This window comes from Hyperolius riggenbachi, chromosome 3, assembly GCF_040937935.1.
Source record: "Hyperolius riggenbachi isolate aHypRig1 chromosome 3, aHypRig1.pri, whole genome shotgun sequence".
Classification (NCBI taxonomy): Eukaryota; Metazoa; Chordata; class Amphibia; order Anura; family Hyperoliidae; genus Hyperolius; species Hyperolius riggenbachi.
The window spans coordinates 282,861,758-282,882,200 of NC_090648.1; the positions used below are offsets into that span (position 1 = coordinate 282,861,758).

The 20,443-nt window shown below is 43.8% G+C and overlaps 1 protein-coding gene across 1 annotated transcript in view; it reads right to left on the reverse strand.

Annotated features, from left to right (window-relative positions):
* Nucleotides 1-20,443, reverse strand: part of CPED1 (cadherin like and PC-esterase domain containing 1) — a 344,542-nt gene that overhangs the window by 257,271 nt on the left and 66,828 nt on the right. The window contains exon 3 of the mRNA XM_068276408.1: nt 16,436-16,530. Coding sequence (XP_068132509.1) covers nt 16,436-16,530 — 95 coding nt within the window. The remainder of the gene's footprint in view (nt 1-16,435; nt 16,531-20,443) is intronic.

Below are 20,443 nucleotides of genomic sequence, written 5' to 3' on the forward strand. Positions count from 1 at the left end.
AACGAGGCCATTAGAAAACATTAATAGCCGTTTCTATGCGGAAAGTCTGCCTGTACGCGTTCTGGAAAAACGGCTAGGAACGCACATAGTCTGAACAGGCCCTAAAGCCATGGTTAAAAAATCAGTTGTACTTACCTGGGGCTTCTACCAGCCCCCTGCAGCCGTTCTGTACCCTCGCATCCTACCCCGCATGCGCAGGACGCTATTGCAGATGGCAACACATCCTTCTGCTATTGCAGAAGTATAGGCGTAGCCAGGCCGGCGAAAGCGAAACTAGCTGTCGGCGCGGCACCAGAGGATCCGTGAGTGACTGCGAGGGCACAGGACAGCTGCAGGGGGCTGGTAGAAGCCCCAGGTAAGTAAAACTAATTTTTTAATTATGGCTTTAACCTCCTGGATCCAGCGATCGCGCAGCCTCCCTGTACAGCTCCGGTCTCTCTATGGGGAGGATCGGGTTTGCGTATGATGTCATGACGTCGGCGACGTCATGACGTCATGTGCGATCCTCCCCATTGTGAAGACCGGAGGTGTCCGGGGAGGCTGCGCCGATCGCTGGATCCAGGCCGGGTAGTGTATAAACGGGGGAGCGGCGGGGATCGGGGAGTGCCCAAAACCTTTACTAGCTAGCATAGTGCTAGCTAAAGGGTTTACACAGATTTGTACCAATAATTTTATTAATTTTGCAAAAAGTAACAAAACCTCCTGAGCGGCGTAACACTCAGGAGGTTAAGGCAAACTCCAGTAAAAATAATGTAATAAAAAAAGTGCTTAATTTTTACAATAATTATGTATAAATTATTTAGTCAGTGTTTTCCCATTGTAAACTCTTTCCTCTCCCTGATTTACATTCTGATATTTACCACATGGTGACATTTCTTCTGCTTGCAGGTAATGTCAGTGGAAGGAGATGCTGCTTGCTTTTTTGGCAGTTGGATCCAGCTGTAAACAGCTGTTATTTCCCACAATGCAATGAGGTTCACAGACAGGAAACGGTCAGGACATTGTGGGAGGGGTTTTACCACAACATCAGCCATACAGTGCCCCCTGATGATCCTTTGTAAAAAGAAAAATATTTCTCATAGGATAAAATGGTAGAGCTCAGAACAACCAATGAGAATCCTTGATCTAGACACCTGCTGTATTTCTGCAACAATTCTGTTCCAGTTTCCCTTGCACTGTTTTGATAAATATTTCCTATAGTGTAGTTGTCAAGTCTATTACTGTAAGATGCAAATGATGCCACATTTATTTGAAATATGCAATAAATAATGGTTTACTTTAATGTCGTAATAAATTGGAAATGTCTTCAGGTTATTCAGTTATCATTATTACTATATATTCATTTGGAATACTCACTGTGGAAAACCAAGGTATATTGTTTTAGGAGGCAAACTTTACTTCATCCTCTCTGCAACTAATCTCTGAGGCTGCTTCCACACAGGGACGTTACAGGCGCACATTAGTGCAGCCTGTAACGCTCCCCCAACGCACAGCAATGTAACACAAGTGGGCTGTTCACACTGCCCACGTTGCGTTACATGTAACGCTGCACGTTGTAGTGAAAGTGCAGCATGCTGTGTGTTCTAGCGGCTTTAGCCGCGTTAAACTGTTTGCACATGCTTAGTGGGGGGCGGAGAGGAGGCGGGGAGATGCCGCTACAGTAGCCGCGCACATGGCTACTTAATATGCACTGCACTGGCGGCCGCTGATTGGCCGGCGGGACCACGTGATGCGGAGTGTCTCGCTCCGCATCACGTGGTCCCGCCGGCCAATCAGCGGCACCCTGGGAGACCTTATGCGGATAGAGCCGCCTAACGCGGCTCACTCTACTGTCCTCTCCCACACCATGTGTTGCGTTAGGGGCACGTTATGCGACCATAACGTCCCCTAAAACGCAACGTCTTGGTGTGTAAGTAGCCTGAAGCTAGAATATGGGGCTTTGTGTTAGTCCGGTACCATCTACACCAAACATGACAACTGTAGCGTAACAATAGTTACAAAGTGGTTAATTCTGAACATCCTGGCAATTTTAGAATATCATAATTGGCTGCAAACTGAAATGGGACATTTGATTAAACCATTAAATTGCAAGATGAGGTCTATTGCAATAATATATATTAAATCTATTTTAACACAGGCTGCACTTATGTGAGAATGGTTATAAAAGTAAATTTATGCTTTGGAGTCTATCTGGCTTTAATATAAAGTTGTGCTGTATAGTCCTTAATCCATGGTATGTAGTTAGCTAGAAGCAGATCCAGTCTTTACAAGGAGCATAGATACACTGTATTTGGACAATGTTAAAGTGACACTGAAGTGAAAAAAAACCTTATGATATAATGAATTGTATGTGTAGCACAGAAAATAAATAGAACATTAGTAGCAAAGAAAAGTGTCTCATATTTTAATTTTCAGTTATATAGCTTTTTCTTATAAACTTGCATCATTCTGTCATATTACAAACCACACACTGACACAGAGCAGAGCTAATGACCCTTTGAACTCCACTGCAGTCAAACCTTATCTAAAGCTGCCTCTCACCGTTTCTTTGGTGTATAAGTGCTTCAGAAAGTAGGACCGTCTCGGATGCAGGTAGGGTGGAGAGCTCAGAGAAGCTCTTTTGTATAAACAACTGACATTTCTTAACTCTTCCTGTATTGTAAACAATATGAGACTTTGTTCTTTGCTACTAATGTTCTATTTCTTAGCTGTACTACACATACAATTCATTATATCATATGTTTATTTTCACATCAGATTCCCTTTAATTCATAGCCAGCAAACAAACCAATCCACACCACAGGTGTTCACACAAGAATGTGTCCAGCCATGCAAAACTGAAAACTTTACATGCACTTCATATTATTTTTAAAACTTCAGAAAGGCATTTGGGTTAGTCACGCTGTGAGAAAATTTAGAGAGAATCCATAATAACAGTGTGGATCTGACCACCTCTGATCATGACCTACATCTGAAATGCCTATAAAAACAAGGACATATAGTGTATGCACACACACACGCACGCACACACACTTCAACTTACCTTGTGAATAGAAAATAAGGAACATATGGAGATTTCACGGTACAATAGCAGGCAAAGGCTTCCAGTCTTGTGACTGAAATTCTCTGACTTATCCTTGGAAGATTGTTTGTTTTAATTATGCTTTTTTATGAATGGTGTTTCTGTGCAGCGTAGAAACTATGTAACAACTTCTCATTTATATCTCACGCCTGAGGATTCCTGTTATGTCCTTGAACAGTGCTCGGGCAGAAATACAAGGACTTCTATTCTGCCCTTTTCCCACTACCTACAAGGGAACTTGAAAATATGTTGCCAAAGATGGCAAACTTTCTATCACGCTGGTGCGTGAAAGGTGCTAGCGTAATAATATATAATGCTAAAGAGCAAGCGTAGTCAATACAAGCCGAAGTCTTTAACGAGAGCAGATGGTTGAGGTACAAAGGGATTGGGCAAATCGAAGTCAATTAAACAAGTCGGGTCATACACGTAAGTCAGATGTCAGTCGAACTGGAAGGATTACACAGGAGCAAAGTCAGAAACAGGCCGAGTCAACACAGGTATCAGATGTCAGACGTACGGAGGGGTTAGACAGATTTGAGGTCAAAGAGGCAGGCAAAGGTCGGTACACAGATCAAAATACAGTATAAATATATATTTTACAAATATAATATTACAAATATAAATTACAGATATAATGCTACTGACTGACTAGAGTACATATATATCACGCAGATGCACAATACATGAATGTAGCTCTCACGACTTCTCACTAGCTAAGGCCAAGAACCAGCGAACTGATTAGTATCAAGGCCAATGAGCAACTTACTCACTTGGCCTAATATACAGTACGTACAGGATAGATCCAGGTCCCGCCCTCAGGATGACAGCCCCTCTGACAGACATGCCTCCTCAGCCTATAAAGGCTGCTCTGATCCCCGCACGTCTGACTGGAGAGTCTGTGCACGCGTGCTGTTGCCGGAGGGACGCTGGGGATGCTAGAAGAGAACGGAGCCGAAGTCTCGCCGCCGGAGACGCCGCGGGACCCACCGGTGAAAGGTAAGTTTGTTACACTTTCACAGTCAGGTGCAGTGTAGTGACCACAGCTCCAGCAAAGTTGAACACTTATCGGGCCTGACCTATCAGGGTGGAGGCCAAAGATCATAAGTGGTCTACAAACCAGACCCAGAGTAATGAAACTGTAATACAACATTTAAGAAAAGCCTGGAGGGCAATTATGTGTAGTCTTCACTTTTTCACCTATCAGGCTCCTTAAGTTAGTTGGACAACAGTGGCTTTAGCACACGAATGGGGTTTGTACATGGATTAGGAAACTGTACAATGAATTGGGGTGCAGCACAGGAAATGAGGACTGGTGCACATCAGAGGAGCAGGAGGAAGATGTAATACAGAGTCTGCACATGAAAGGAGGAGACTGTTTCACAAGTGGGGGAGGTGGCTGTGCATAGAAGAGAAAGATTGATGGTGGTGCCATGAGGACCCAACGGAATATCCAGGGCCGGATTTACCACAAGGCATTGTAGGCTCATGCCTACAGGTGCCCGATGATGGAAAGGAGGCTTACTCCCCGTCCTAAGCACCTCTCTCCCTCCTTCCCTATGCAAAGTCCTGATGAGAGTGTAAATGAGAGGTTACTCACCTGGGTCTCAGCATTCCACTGACGAGATCTCCCTTCAGTCAGGGTCACCTCCAGCTACTTTATACTGAGGTTCCTCTAGCTACCTAATACTTGGGGGCACTGCTAGCTACTTAATATTGAAGGTTCTTCTGGCTACCTATTACTAAGGGGTACCTGTAGCTACCTATGATGGGCAAGGGAAGAAGGGGAGAAGAAACAGCTGGGACAGCCAGTACACTTGTGGTGCAGTTCGGAAGGGGGTTTGTAGGTTCATGGAGGGCGAAGTCTAAGGTGCCAGGACATCTGTGCCTATAGGCTCCTTTGAGGTAAATCTGGGTCTGGGAATATCCATTTTTTGTTGTGAGAGAAAATTTTATATTACAGTATATCCAACCCTCCATCCCCCTAAAAAAAAAACCTTGCCCCTCCATATTTGCAAAGGTGACAGAAACTTCAAATAACTGCCATAGAATAAGAAAATTGTTACCATTTAACAATTCCCCATAAAAACACACCATATTAAATAACTGAGGTAAATCAATCCAGCTGACAGTATAAGGAATGGCTTCTTAGATGCCTTCCATTAACTGCAATAAAGTAATATATCTGTTTTCATTATCCCAGTGCTGCTTGAGACATTCCTAATCAAAACATTGCAATTAGGTTCCAAAAATAGAAGATGCTGACATCTCCACAGCTGAATACTCAGCTCACTCAGTGTGCTGCTCATATGGGATGTCAGAGGTGAGAGCAGAAACAAAAAGTTTACAGAAAAATCACTGAAGACATAAAATGACAGTAAACACTATCTCCTACTACTGCAGGAATTTTCAGTGCATGTTCAAATGTGTGTGAGAAGTAATACACTGTGCTGTAGCGTGTTAAAGGGAAGGTTCACGGTCCCTAAGAAAAAATAAAAATGATAATCCACTTACCTGTGGCTTCCTCCAGACCATGGCAGGCAGGACGTGCCCTCGGTGCCGCTCCGCAGGCTCCCGGTCTCCTCCGGTGGCGCACCCGACCTGGCCAGGCCGGCTGCCAGGTCGGGCTCTTCTGCGCTCCATAATGCGCCTCACGTGGGCCCGTGTGAGGTGCATTTTGGAGCGCAGAAGAGCCCGACCTGGCAGCCGGCCTGGACAGGTCGGGTGCGCCACCGGAGGAGACGGGGAGCCTGCGGAGCGGCGCCGAGGGCACGTCCTGCCTGCCACCGGCTGGAGGAAGCCCCAGGTAAGTGGATTAGCATTCTTTTTTCTTTTTTAGGGACCGTGAACCTTCCCTTTAAGGAGATTTGCCAAAATACTGGCCAAAAGAAAGATAGAAGCCAGAAACAGGTAATTTGTAAAGCAGGTAAACAACATAAACTTAAAATTCCTTAATTAAAAGAAATGCCATTGCTGGTCTTGAAACTATTACATTTCTCCTAGGAAGAGAAAATATTTATTGTATTTTTGAGGTTAATAGGCTCCCCCAAATCCTACAAAGAGTTTTCTAGGAACATTAGACTATGACTACTTTAGGTACTTTGGATTGTGAACAACTTTGAGGGCCACTTTTCGTGACTCGAATTATTCAGCCTACTCTGTAAATGCTGCAGAAATTGTTAGTGCCGGATGCTTGTGTCTAAGCTAGAGCACTAAAATGTCCCTGACCCTCACTGTTAAACAGTTGTTATGATCATGTCTGCAGCGTTTACTGCTGGCTGCAGTGGTATTGTAACCCAAGCAGTTCTGATGTCATTAAATGCATTTTCTTGCATAGTTTGGTTTGCACTTAAACTAGTTGCTGACTCCATCTGCAGTCACTCTGAAATTAATGACAGTTTAACATGCTCTTGTGTAAACAAACATTGTCTGCTGCAGTGGAGGGGCAGTCCCTTTCCTGCAGGCTGCATCTCATTGTCTGCCTTTTCCTGCTATCAGCCTGTGATTAATTACCATTCACTTGTGTGGGAATCTGTAGGTCTGCTCCCATTGGATGACCTCAGTATAAAGAACTGCTTCCTGCAATGTCTCATGGGCTACCATAGTTTCAGACTCTATCTGTTACTCTGCTCGTGCCCCACCTCGTTCCTGGTCCGTGTGGACTGCGCTGACTCCTGCGAAGGGGTCAGCGAGTCCTCCTAGTTCTGCTCTTGTTCTAGAAGTGCTACTTGCTTGTCTTGTGTCATATATTGGTTCATCGCCAATATATACGCATACTTGCGCATTTTGTTATTTTCCTTGTATTTGTGTTACGTTGATATATCAGTGTCGCTGATATATACGTACACGAACTGTTTATTTCCTGTGTTCAGTTAGTCAGTTTTCCAGCACGTTTTGGTAGTTTGCGCGTACCGTGAACACCCGTGCTGAGCTAGTTATCCTGTTCCTGGTCCTGTTTGTGGATTGCGTTCATCTCTGCGAAGAGATAACGAATCCTTCTGAGTCCTGTTCCCTGTATTACTCCAGTCCTAGTCAGCGTTCCTGCTTATGTCATATATCGGTTCATTGCCGATATATACATATGTTAGTCAGACCTTACAAATAGTTTCATTGATAGCTGTAATTGTAATACGCTAGGAAAACATACTTATTGTATATTTATCTGTGTTACGTTCATCTATCTCGATCCTGCTATTTCCTGTCTCTCCTGTCCTGTCTTTGTGAGGCACGCCATCGCCGCAACGTATTGGCTGCCTCATTCCAGTCTGTCTGGTTTTGGACGCTTGCTGTCGCTAAGTAATCGCTGGCTAGCAAGCGTTCATTCTGTCTACCTGTCCTGATCTCCTCAGTCCTGGTTTATGCGCTCAGCGCTACTTTGCGCTGAGACGTTATTACGAAAGTGTTTGTGGCTGTTCAGATCTGTACCGGCTCTGTGCACCACAATCTCCTATTGGAGTCAGTCCTCTCCTCCACTAAACTGGGGATATCCTGATCCCTTGTGCTGGTGTGTGTACCTCCTTCACGTCAGCTTATGTGTTGTATGCTGACTGTGGAGATTACACCCCCAAGCTTAACATTATGGTAGCCCCATTACCAATCCCCATTGTGGGGGGGGGTTCCCAGCAAAAATGACACTGTTTGTTATGGTTCCTGTTCCTTTAAGAAATTTGAGAAGCTCAATTCTGAAACAGAAAATGAGTTTTTTTCTGAATGTGCCAGGTTCCTGGCCAATCCTGAGCTCCAGGCTACTCCTGTTTCAACGTGGGCCCCCCAGCTAGTTTATGTTTTATTTAAGGGAAGATTGTTTCAGTGGGCCTACGATGTCTTGGATCATACCAATTTAAAAGAAAGACCACTGGAATTTCTAGCGTTTGTGATCCATAACTGGCTGCGCAAAACCGATTTGCCTAGCCCTGTTGATAAGCTCCTGGCAGCTTGTCAATCAGCTGCTCCTTCTACTGCCTACAAAAATAATCAGCAAGCAGATAATTGTTCTGATAACTTTTCTTCTGCTAAGGCAGCAGGGTCTAAAGCCAAACGTAAACGCTCCAAAAGAAAAGCGTTACAATCAGCGGAGTCGTTGCCCTTGGCGACTGCGCATCAGATCTGTAATGAGACTCCGCCAGTAGCAGATAATGAAATTCAGTCACCATTCAGGGGAGTCAAATGGACCTATGAAACTACTAATGAACTTTCATTGCTAGCCAGGGAAAATAAAAGTTCTTGTTTAAATGAATTATCTGAATATGATTATGAAGATATATTACAGAGTATTGAACAGATCAATTTATTCGTGCAGCAAGGGAAATTTGCATACACTACAGTTCAACACTTGCTACAGGTATTGGAGATCCTTAGGAATAAGAAATCGGCCAATCACCTGCTAAATAACCCAATGTATGTTTCTGCCACTAACACATTTGCAAACTATGATCAGCCGGAATGCTCAGCTGTTAAATATGCATGGGATCCTCCATTTGAGAAAGGAGAGATGGAAGCCCTGGTCTATGAATGGAAGAAAGATGCAAGTTCATTTTGTCAGTTTTACAGTGCAAAAAGTGAATTAGTATTGAATGCATGCATTAAGTCTGCCTATAACCTAATAAAAACTGGTGTGTGCGGGTATGACTTTGTGGCTCCATTGATCGATGTGTGGAGAATGATTCTGGACGATTTTTATGCGATTCAATCAGTTGATACCAGGGAAGACACACTGTCAAGTGGAGATTGTTCCACTTCCTCAGTTCCTGAGGACTCGCCTGCTTCAGCACCTTTGGCTGATTCAGCGAGTGATTCAGAGCTCCTTTTGTGTGAAATTGAAGTTCCTGTAATTCCACCCTGTACCATGGATAACTCAGTGTTACTTCCCAGTAAGACAGAAATTACTAATACTTCCTTAATCTTGCCCTGCACAAATCTCTCAGCAGAGGACCCAGAGGTCCTGCTGACTTCTGAGTCCAGCCTAGCCAGTACTCATGAGTCTTTGTTCAGTGAAACAGACACCAGAAAAATCTTGCCTGTCTCTGCAAACACTTCTGCAGAAATTACCTGTGTTAATAAAGTTCAACTCCTGTCTGATCCAGCAGATGCCAATAGATGCACTACATCAGTTTCTGAGTCCCAGCAATCCTGTCCAGAAATCTCAGAACCCCAGCATCTGAATTTTCCAATTTCACAATTGAATGGTGATTTAGATGCGCAAACATTGTGTTTTGATCTTCCTGTCTCTACACCTCACTCTAGTTTCATGAATAACTCAGAGCGTCTGCTATGTGAGTCCGAAATCGCAGAATTATTACCGTGTTCAGAAAATGTTCCAGTGAACTTGCCCTGTACCATGAATTGTGCAGTAGATCTCTCCAATGAAACTCAGGTCACAGAATTATTATGCTGTCCAGCAGGTGCTTCCATGGTTTTGCCCTGCAGTGTGGACTGTTCGGTGATCCTGTCCAGTGAAGCTGTGGTCACAGAGTCTTATGCTTCACCCAGTACTTTGGATACTTCAAACCCTCTAGCAGAACAGTCTGAGGCACTGCTTACCTCAGTTGGTGTTGCAGTAATATTCACTTGTCTAGCAGCTGTTTTGGAATTACAGTCTGCTCTAATAAAACTTGATGAATTTCTGCCCAGCGAAGCAGAAGCCATTGAAATATTGTCCTCGTCAGCAAGTGTGTTAGATACCTTGCCCTGTACACAGTCTGATTTAACCAATGTTGTTGAGTCCCTCTCCAGTGTTGTAACAGCCGAGGAACTCCAGCCCTGTTCTCTGAATGTTTCAAAAGTCTTGCCCTGTAACATGGATAATTCTGACTCGCTGGAAAAAATAATAGAAATCTCAGAATTTCAGTCCGGGTTAATGAGTGTTTCTGAAACCCAGCCATGTATCCTGGAAAATTCTGGTTCTCTGGCCGGTGTGGCAGAAGTTCCTGAGTCCCCTTCCTGTCCAGTGAGTTACTCAGTTTTGTCTAGTTCAGTGGGGATTGCTGCACTATTGACTTGTTTTGCGGCCCTTCATGAGCTCCAATCCAGTGTATTTGATGAGTCTCTGTCTAGTCCAGAAGAAGTTATGGGAACCCTGTCTAGTTCGGTGCATACATCAGAAGATTTGTCCTGTCTTGTAAATGCCCCTGAACATGATTTGTTAATAACTTTGCTGGAATCAGAGACATCTAAGTCTGATCCTGCATTTTTTAGTGAGAATCCAGTAACTGTGAAGTCTAGTCATGATGATTTTTTTTTGCCCAGTCCTGGTTTTGGTCCTACCTTGACTGACTTTGAGGTTCGCAGTTCCTTGACATGCCCAGAAGTCTCTCTTGTGCCGGTGTGCCCAGATGTGCTTCGTATGCCAGAGTGCCCAAGTGTGTCTGTGTTGGCGTGCTCACACGCTTCCCTAGTGGAGACATGTTCTGATGTTGCCGGTTGGCCTGCATGCCCGGAGATGGTTCTGGTCCCTAAAAACCCTGATCTTGATGTTTATCCTTGTGACCCTGACTCTAGAGTTGCCCTGGGTTCCATAGGGGTTCTTGATGGTTCTCCATGTGAGCCTAAGGGGCGTTCTGACCTGTGGGGATCTCTTTGGAGCTTCCAAGTGTTCTGGGAGATCTCTGAGGAAACTTGTCCTGGTACCTTGGACTGGTTCAACGGTGGGTTTTGTGTTGGTGGGGACAGTTCTGGTGGGCATTGCAAAGGCTTTGGCGTTTTTGGACAGTCCCGGGAAGGCGGTGGGTATCGCTCAGAGAGTTTCTGGGGGCTTTTCTCTGGAAGTCGTGCTTCTGATGGGTATCACACTGAGGCTTGTGGTGCTGACGGGCATGGTTCTGTAGGTTCTGGTTCTGATGGGTCCAGTCTTGTGGGGACTGATTCTGGAATTTGGTCTTGCCGGGCTGTCCCGGTCATCATGAATTATCAGTCAGATTGTTTTGTTGGGAATTTCAGTTTCGAAAAGCGTCTGGTATCCGCCTTTAAGGGGGGGGGGTAATGTTATGATCATGTCTGCAGCGTTTACTGCTGGCTGCAGTGGTATTGTAACCCAAGCAGTTCTGATGTCATTAAATGCATTTTCTTGCATAGTTTGGTTTGCACTTAAACTAGTTGCTGATTCCATCTGCAGTCACTCTGAAATTAATGACAGTTTAACATGCTCTTGTGTAAACAAACATTGTCTGCTGCAGTGGAGGGGCAGTCCCTTTCCTGCAGGCTGCATATCATTGTCTGCCTTTTCCTGCTATCAGCCTGTGATTAATTACCATTCACTTGTGTGGGAATCTGTAGGTCTGCTCCCATTGGATGACCTCAGTATAAAGAACTGCTTCCTGCAATGTCTCATGGGCTACCATAGTTTCAGACTCTATCTGTTACTCTGCTCGTGCCCCACCTCGTTCCTGGTCCGTGTGGACTGCGCTGACTCCTGCGAAGGGGTCAGCGAGTCCTCCTAGTTCTGCTCTTGTTCTAGAAGTGCTACTTGCTTGTCTTGTGTCATATATTGGTTCATCGCCAATATATACGCATACTTGCGCATTTTGTTATTTTCCTTGTATTTGTGTTACGTTGATATATCAGTGTCGCTGATATATACGTACACGAACTGTTTATTTCCTGTGTTCAGTTAGTCAGTTTTCCAGCACGCTGAGCTAGTTATCCTGTTCCTGGTCCTGTTTGTGGATTGCGTTCATCTCTGCGAAGAGATAACGAATCCTTCTGAGTCCTGTACCCTGTATTACTCCAGTCCTAGTCAGCGTTCCTGCTTATGTCATATATCGGTTCATTGCCGATATATACATATGTTAGTCAGACCTTACAAATAGTTTCATTGATAGCTGTAATTGTAATACGCTAGGAAAACATACTTATTGTATATTTATCTGTGTTACGTTCATCTATCTCGATCCTGCTATTTCCTGACTGTCCTGTCCTGTCTTTGTGAGGCACGCCATCGCCGCAACGTATTGGCTGCCTCATTCCAGTCTGTCTGGTTTTGGACGCTTGCTGTCGCTAAGTAATCGCTAGCTAGCAAGCGTTCATTCTGTCTACCTGTCCTGATCTCCTCAGTCCTGGTTTATGCGCTCAGCGCTACTTTGCGCTGAGACGTTATTACGAAAGTGTTTGTGGCTGTTCAGATCTGTACCGGCTCTGTGCACCACAATCTCCTATTGGAGTCAGTCCTCTCCTCCACTAAACTGGGGATATCCTGATCCCTTGTGCTGGTGTGTGTACCTCCTTCACGTCAGCTTATGTGTTGTATGCTTACACCCCCAAGCTTAACAACAGTACTGGCAACAGGCCGGCTAGTGCTAAATTGTATTATTATTATGTACTATTATTGGTGTTCGAATTTGGCACCGTGTGGTTGGAACCTGAGCAGCACACACATTCAGCACTATTTCAGCACAGAGCAGCAGGACAGGGTGAGTTTCATTTAACTCCAAAACGTCCTCCTTCCGGCTTGAAAGCCCTGCTGTTCCGTGCTGAAATGGTGCTGAATGCCTGTGTCTGGGTTCCAAATCACATGGTGATGAATTTGTAAACCAACACCTTTATGTACATCTATCAAAGCGTTCTGCAGAATCCATAGTCATGTAATTAACTGTTTCCCAGAGGATCTCAGTCTTACCATAGTCTTATATTTCTATCATACGCCAAGATTGGGGGAATCAGTTCATATATTTTTGGGATGTGGGAGGAAAACAGATAGCCTTAAAGTGAGCCCAAGGTGAAAATAAACTGATGAGATAAACAATTATATTTATCCTTCTACTCCTAAAAACGATTTTTTTAAGTATCCCATGGTTTTCTATTATATTTACACATTTACAAAGTAGGTTGAATGTTTTACTGCCTCTAATCAGTGGCAGCCTATTAAGTATCCCAGACTTAATATACATGAACTATTGAACTTTTTATATCTCCCTCCACAGCTCAGAAGTTTTATTCTACCAGGAAAACTTTATGGCTGTATGTAATTTGCTTATCAGTAATGTTTATTATATTGACGAAAAAATACCAAGAAGACAGGAGCTGTCACTTCCATGCCTAGAAATTAACTCTTTCAGGCAGCAAAATAAAACAAGTAAAACAGCCTGGTGATTAATAGGTTTTGTACAGTGGCGTAGCTAAGGAGCTCTGGGCCCCAGTGCGAGTTTTACTTTGGGGGGACCGCAAGCACTCTATACATAGCAATTGATACGGTGTACCAAAACTTGCCAAGGACAACCACAGTGTCAGAAGTGCAAGAAGGGATGGGGGAACAGCATGTTTGTGATTACTACCATTCAAAGCATCTATAGAAGTGATTATTACAAGCACAGGACCAAGAAAAAGCTGAAACTGCAGTTGAGGGAGGGCCCTGCGGGGCCCCTCTGGCCCAAGGGCCCGGCTTTGGTTAAGACCTCTGCAACCCTTATTGCTACGCCACTGGTTTTGTACTGTACATACCTAAGTTTATCTCATCATGTCACATGTTGCCTCGGGTACACTTTAAAGAGGAACTTTACCGAATAGTAATAGGGGGAAAAAATAATTCAATACAGTGCACAGTGAGAAGTTAAAAAATAGAAGTTAACCGGTTCAGCACCGCAGTCCGAAAATCTCATGCATCTGAGCAACGTTCACCTCCCATTCATTCGCCTATAACTTTATTGCTACTTATCACAATGAATTGATCTATATCTTGTTTTTTCTGCCACTAATTAGGCTTTCTTTAGGTAGTACATTTTGCTAAGAATTATTTTTTTCTAAATCTATTTTAACAGGAAGATTAACCTGCCTGGCGTTCTATTAAGATCGCCAGGCAGGCTGCGGGAGGGTTTTTTTTTAATAAAAAAAAAACTATTTCATGCAGCCAACTGAAAGTTGGCTGCATGAAAGCCCACTAGAGGGCGCTCCGGAGGCGTTCTTCCGATCGCCTCCGGCGCCCAGAATAAACAAGGAAGGCCGCAATGAGCGGCCTTCCTTGTTTTGCTTACATCGTCGCCATAGCGACGAGCGGAGTGACGTCATCGACGTCAGCCGACGTCCTGACGTCAGCCGCCTCCGATCCAGCCCTTAGCGCTGGCCGGAACTTTTTGTTCCGGCTACGCTGGGCTCAGGCGGCTGGGGGGACCCTCTTTCGCCGCTGCTCGCGGCGGATCGCCGCAGAGCGGCGGCGATCAGGCAGCACACGCGGCTGGCAAACTGCCGGCTGCGTGTGCTGCTTTTTATTTGAGCCAAATCGGCCCAGCAGGGCCTGAGCGGCAGGCTCCGGCGGTACTGGACGAGCTGAGCTCGTCCAGACCGCCCAGCAGGTTAAGAAAGAAATGAAAAAAATTCATTATTTCTCAGTTTTTGGCCATTATAGTTTGAAATTAATATACGCTACCGTAATTAAAACTCATGTATTTTATTTGCCCATCTGTCCCGGTTATTACACCGTTTAAACGATGTCCCTATCACAATTTATGGTGCCGATATTTCATTTAGAAATAAAGGTGCATTTTTTCAATTTGCGTCCATCACTATGAGCTTATAATTTTAAATAATATAATAACATATTCTCTTGACATGCATATTTAAAAAGTTCAGACCCTTGGGTAACTATTTATGTTGTTTTTGTTTTTTTTAATTGTATTTTTTATTTTATTTTTTTAATAAAAAAAAGTGTATGTGGGTAATTTTTGGTGTGGGAGGGAAACTGCTAATTTTAAATGTAAAATAATATTTTTTTTTAATTAAAAATGTATGTTGGTGCAGTTTACTATTTGGCCACAAGATGGCCACAGTGAAAAAAGTCCTGGATGCGAACGATCTCCCATCCAGGAACTAAAATGCTGGGGAGATGTTTCCTGGGGGCAGAAATACCGTGGTCTCTGGAGAGAAAGCGTCGGTATTTCTGCAGGGAATTTAGATCGGTGAATGGGAATTATATTCCCATTCACTGATCGGGGGGCTAGCGGCGGGCAGCGGGAGCGCGCGCTGGGGTGTGCCCGATCGCGCGCACCAGTCCAGATAGGCCGAACTGGATAAATAAAAAAAAAATGACTGATACTCGCCGTATAATTTGTTCATGCTATTGGATCCACAATGAGCCTGTGGGTAATCATCTTTACTACTGGCAGACAAGATAAAAACTAGACAGGACCAACTGCCATTATCTATAAACACATCCACTAACAATGTGATAGGCTAAAAGGCTGTTTTATAAAATAAATATATACTGTATGTACAGAGGCAGAAACTAGTTGCTTGGCAGTTGGAAACAACCATTATTTCCCATAATGCAGCAAGGTTTACAGTCATGACCATGGTCCTGATCTCACACTATGGAATGGGCTTCACCATAATATTAGCTGCACAGACTACCCTGATTATCTTTTCGAGAAAAAGGTAACGATTTCTTGTGGGAAAGGGGGTATCAGCTACTGATTGGGATGAAGGCCAATCCTGGGTTATAGTTCCTCTTTAATGACACCCACACAAATACGGGGAGAAAATTCTAACTTCATGCAGATAGTGCACTTGCCCAGGTTTGAATATGGAATCCTAGTGTGTACATCTAAATGATTGCTCAGCAGTAAAATGTTTTGCTTATAATGGTTACCTTTAAGGGCTGGTTCAGACGGACGTTTGCAGAGCGTTTACAGCCAGCGCTCAAGGCTTGGTGTTAAACGCTCCCATTCAAGTGAATGGGAGCGTTTGTACCAAGCTTTCAAGCGCGTTTACACAAACGCGGCGTTTGGGTCCCGATTTTCCCTGGCGTTCAAGGAGCCCCTGGAAGCTACATGTAGCTTTCAGGGGAGGTTAACCGCGACGGCTAATGTCCCCCTAGGGGAAGAAAAAACGCGACCGCATCCAAACGAACACTGCTAAACGCGACGCCAACGAACGCAACGCCTCCAAACGTCCATCTGAACCAGCCCTAAAGCACAGCAACAGTGCTTAATCCTAAACAGAAAAGGTCATATTAGTCCACCTCAGCTGTTCCATCACTATCTGAGACCTGTGGTAGGAGTGATTGCATAAGTTAATGCAAAAGGCAATGATGGCTGGGAAATAAGCTAAACATTTCAGAACCCATTCCTAATTAACACAAACATTTCCACCAATGAAAACATCACCATGCTCTTGTCAGCACATTGAGGGAGAAAATAACATATTTCTGTATAAGCTGCTGTCCCTGGCGGAAAAAACTTAGACTTCACCTGTCATTAAATAGAACCTGAAATGAGAAGCGCACAGAGGTTGCCATCTTCATCCCCTTATAAGCAATGCCAGTTATCTGGTTGTAATGCTGAGCTTTAGAATATCCACGGATACACTGTTCAGTGCAGATTACAATGCAAGAGAAAAAGGAAAAAAAAAAAACATGTACAATAGTTTTCTTACCTTTTCCAGTTGTGGTAGTTCAGAAAGTTCTTGTGTTTCTTTGCAAAGCGTATCTCTGCTTTTATTTGAATGCATGTAGATCAGAATATCTTTCCCTTAACAAAAAAGGAGTTAAAACCTTGTCAGCATTCCGTTTAAACTACATTTGCAAGAGTCAAGAACAAAGACTATATCAATTAATTCCCTTTTCGGGACCGACATAGTTTGAGTCTACGTCCAGCAGGTGGTGCTGCCGCTCTGACTGGATGTAGATTCAACATCCGTGAAAACGAAGCGTCCTGCCGCAATCATGCGCACCCAACAGGTTAGATTAAGCTGTCATATGACAGCTGACATTTCCCCTCAGCGACCAGAAGCCATTGCGTATGGCTCCTGATTATGTGATCACTATGATTGCCGGCGGATCATAGTGATCACTAGTAAGAGCTGCAGCGGTAGGGGGGAAAGAAGAAGATCCACTCACCTTCCTGTCGTTCCCACGACGATCGGCGCTACCCTCCGCTCTGGCCAGCATCCCCGCTTGCTGTGACGTAAGTGCCGCGACCCGGAACTTAGCGTCAGTACAAGCAGGGGTGCTGGCCAGAGCAGAGGGGTCCACAGCGGCTCATCACTGGAGCCTGGGAGGTGAATAAAGGCTGCTGGCTAAAGGGGGGACATCTGGCTACAGGGGGGACACACAGCCCGGCAAGCCCCTGCAGAGATCCGGCTGCCTGACCCCTCCAAACGCCCCCCCGCACATGTAAAATGCCTGGTCCTTAAAGGGGAGAGGCAGCTGGTCACGAAAGGGTTAAAAGACTATCATACACAATTAAACCTAAACGTAATCATTTGTATTAAGAATTGATTCTAAAGCCAGAAACCTGTGTTCCATCCAACATCAAATTACAGTGCTGCCTAACTTAATATACCATATGCCGCTAGTTATACTTTTGTGCGTTTGATTGTATTGCACTGCAATCCACTACTCGCCAAAATTGAAAAAATTTTCTGCAGGCATTAACAGTTGGCATACGTTCTTTTTGCCACAGGACCATATCCACAGCTATACACTTGTTGACTGGTCACCTGATTTTGGCCCTGCTAAATGGTCAGGCAACTAGAGATAGTTAGGAAAGAATGGTCAATGTTGGCTGCAGAAATTTGGTGCAGAATGGTCAGAAAGGCAAAGGATAACAGTGGAGGTGCAGAAAAGAATAATTGCACAAGCAGAGGTCAGCAGTCAATTCAATAACAGGTGCAGAACACTGGAAACCGCTTATAATCCAACGGGTTGGGCAGTAGTCAGAAACCTTAAAATAATAGTATCATTTCCAACTTCTGTGGCCATGCATGCAATGCCGCTAGACAAAAACACACACACACACACACACACACACACACACACACCCAGATCCACGTTGGCAGATACATGTACACATGGCTCTAGTACAAGAGCACACCTGTGTCTGTGCATACGCTCATGCACAAAGTTGGGGAGTGAATTGTAAACATAATGAAAGGAAGAGGTTTGCTGTATTTAGCTGCCTATGAAACAGCCATTTTGGGACAAAGAAAACTATTAAGGTGCATTTTTACTTCAGTTATGTGTTTTTCATCCACAGGAGGTGGGAATAGAAGCAGATGTAGGGAAAGTCTGGGAAACTATCCATACACTTTAATAATTAATTTAACAATATCAGTAAGGCAAATATTTGCTGCCAAATGGTTCTTAACAATACAGCAGCATTTACAGTAGAGTGCCCTGATCTGCTGACAGACTGGCTATTTCATTCTAAAAACTGGTAAACAGTGTCTGGTTTTAATTTATGCAACTCTCAGAATTTTCATAAGGGAGCTGAATCTAAAATAATAACGGCTAAAATAAGGCACACATGTTTCTTTCCAGACAGAGCTAAGAAAAGAAAAGTGTAAAATTCTGCTGCTCACCAAAAGACTGTATGTGAACCTTCCATGGTAATTAAAATAAACTGGTATGCAAACTCACAATATAAAAATGTAATTTCATGTCTCACTAAAATGTCTTAACATGAAAAGGAGTGACAAGAGGAACACTAAATCCAGCTCTAGATCTGTTCATGTTTATTTTAAAAACCTGCCTGTAATAACGCAGCCAGTTTCATTTTCAGTTTCAACTACTTCATGGACACCCTCGAAGATTTGATAAATTTACTAGCTGGAGTCCAGTCAGGTTTGCTAATTTCTTATTTTTCTTGGACAAGATGGTCAAAATAAATCTGGACAACCAAAATTTAGCAGGCAGTTGGGGTTGCAGCAGAGTATCAGGCTGTGTAAAGGACTTAAAGAGAACTTCATCCCAATCAGTAGCTGATACCCCTATTCCCATGAGAAATCTTTTCCTTTTCACAAACGGCTCATCACCGGGGACTCTGTATGGCTGATATTGTGGTGAAACCCCTCCCACAGTGTGTTGTCAGGACCATGGTTTTATTATCACACTGTGGAAGCCTCGTTGCATTGTGGGAAATAACTGTTTAAAGCTGGATCCAACTCCCAAAAAAGCAAGTAGCATCTCCTTCCACTGACATCACCTGGCAGCAGAAAAAATGTCACAATGTGGTTAATGTCAGAATGTAAATCAGGGAGAGGAAAGATTTTACAATGTGCAAACAGTGACTAAATCATTTATACTGTACATAATTATTGTAAAACTGAAACCCTCTTTTTATTACATTATTTTCACTGGAGTTCCTCTTTAAAGGTGGAGCTAAATAGTGGGCATTTCTTTCCCCTCAAGTCATGCTGGTTATGTAATATTTTTTTCAAGTGGTTTTATAACTGTATGCATTAAAGGAATACTATCGATTGAAACGACTTTTTTTTTTAATACTCTATATTAGTGTACACATTACCACTAGTGCTAGGGGCACTTTATTTATTCACCCAGGTCTCTCTCTCGCTATCCCTGCTTAAAAATTCATTTCTCACACAGCTCATAGTAGTTTTGGTCACCCTGAGCTGCTTGGTTACTCTGTCACACAGCTCACAAATATATTTCACTGTGTCACTCACAGCATGCAGCAGACATGAGGAGAAATAGGCTGATCTGAGGTGGTAACAGGTAACTAAATGAGCTGTAATATTGCTGTAATATAACAAGCTATAACACTAGTCTGTGTTTACTGGCTGCCTGCTTGAGGTGATTCACTCCAGGCTGCATCCACTTTACAAGCTGCTGAGAGGGGCAGACCACTGTCTACAATTAGCATTATTAGTATCTTTATCAGTAAAGAGAAGCAAAGATAATAAACACACATTGCTAGAATCTTTAACCCCTTACCACCATATCAATAAGATTATTTCAGCAAGGTGATAATTAAACTATAAACTGAGGAGTTGATAGCAACTCCCCTTTGCAGAGACATGGTCTAGCCCTCTGGGAGCTCAGTATTAGATACATTTTGTATCCAACACTGATGCCAAAACTGACGGAGGATTTTACAGCTGAGAGGAACAGCTGTGTGAGGAATCAAATTGTTCCTAGTACTTGCCCTAATGTGTGCTACAACATACAGCATTTAAAAATAAATGCATACATCGATAGTATTCCTTTAATTGGGCTCTCCAGGCTTGCAACCATTGCAGCTAGGCTTCGTTTATCCATTCCAGTGGCTTCACATCCAATTAAAGACATTTATCCCTGTCCTGAGCCCAGGTAGCTGATCACCTCCTCAGAGCCAGGCAGCCAGCAAGACAGAATGCCCCTGTCTGACCACATGTGAAGGGACAGCTGGAGGAGCAATGAGAGGAATAGAGAGATGAAAGGATAACTCTGAGCTGGGCAGAGCTTCTGCCTTAGCTGGAGTCAGTCACACACAGCTGCACCACCAAAGTCATACAGCCGGAAATTGGTCCCGGGCAAACAAAAATGGGCCCACATAGAGCCATACCTCAGTACTCATTAACTGCATTCTTACGGGTGTATAATAAAAGTATGGTCAAATGACAGACGGTTAGCAACATTGAGTCCAGTGGAAAGATGACTTTTTT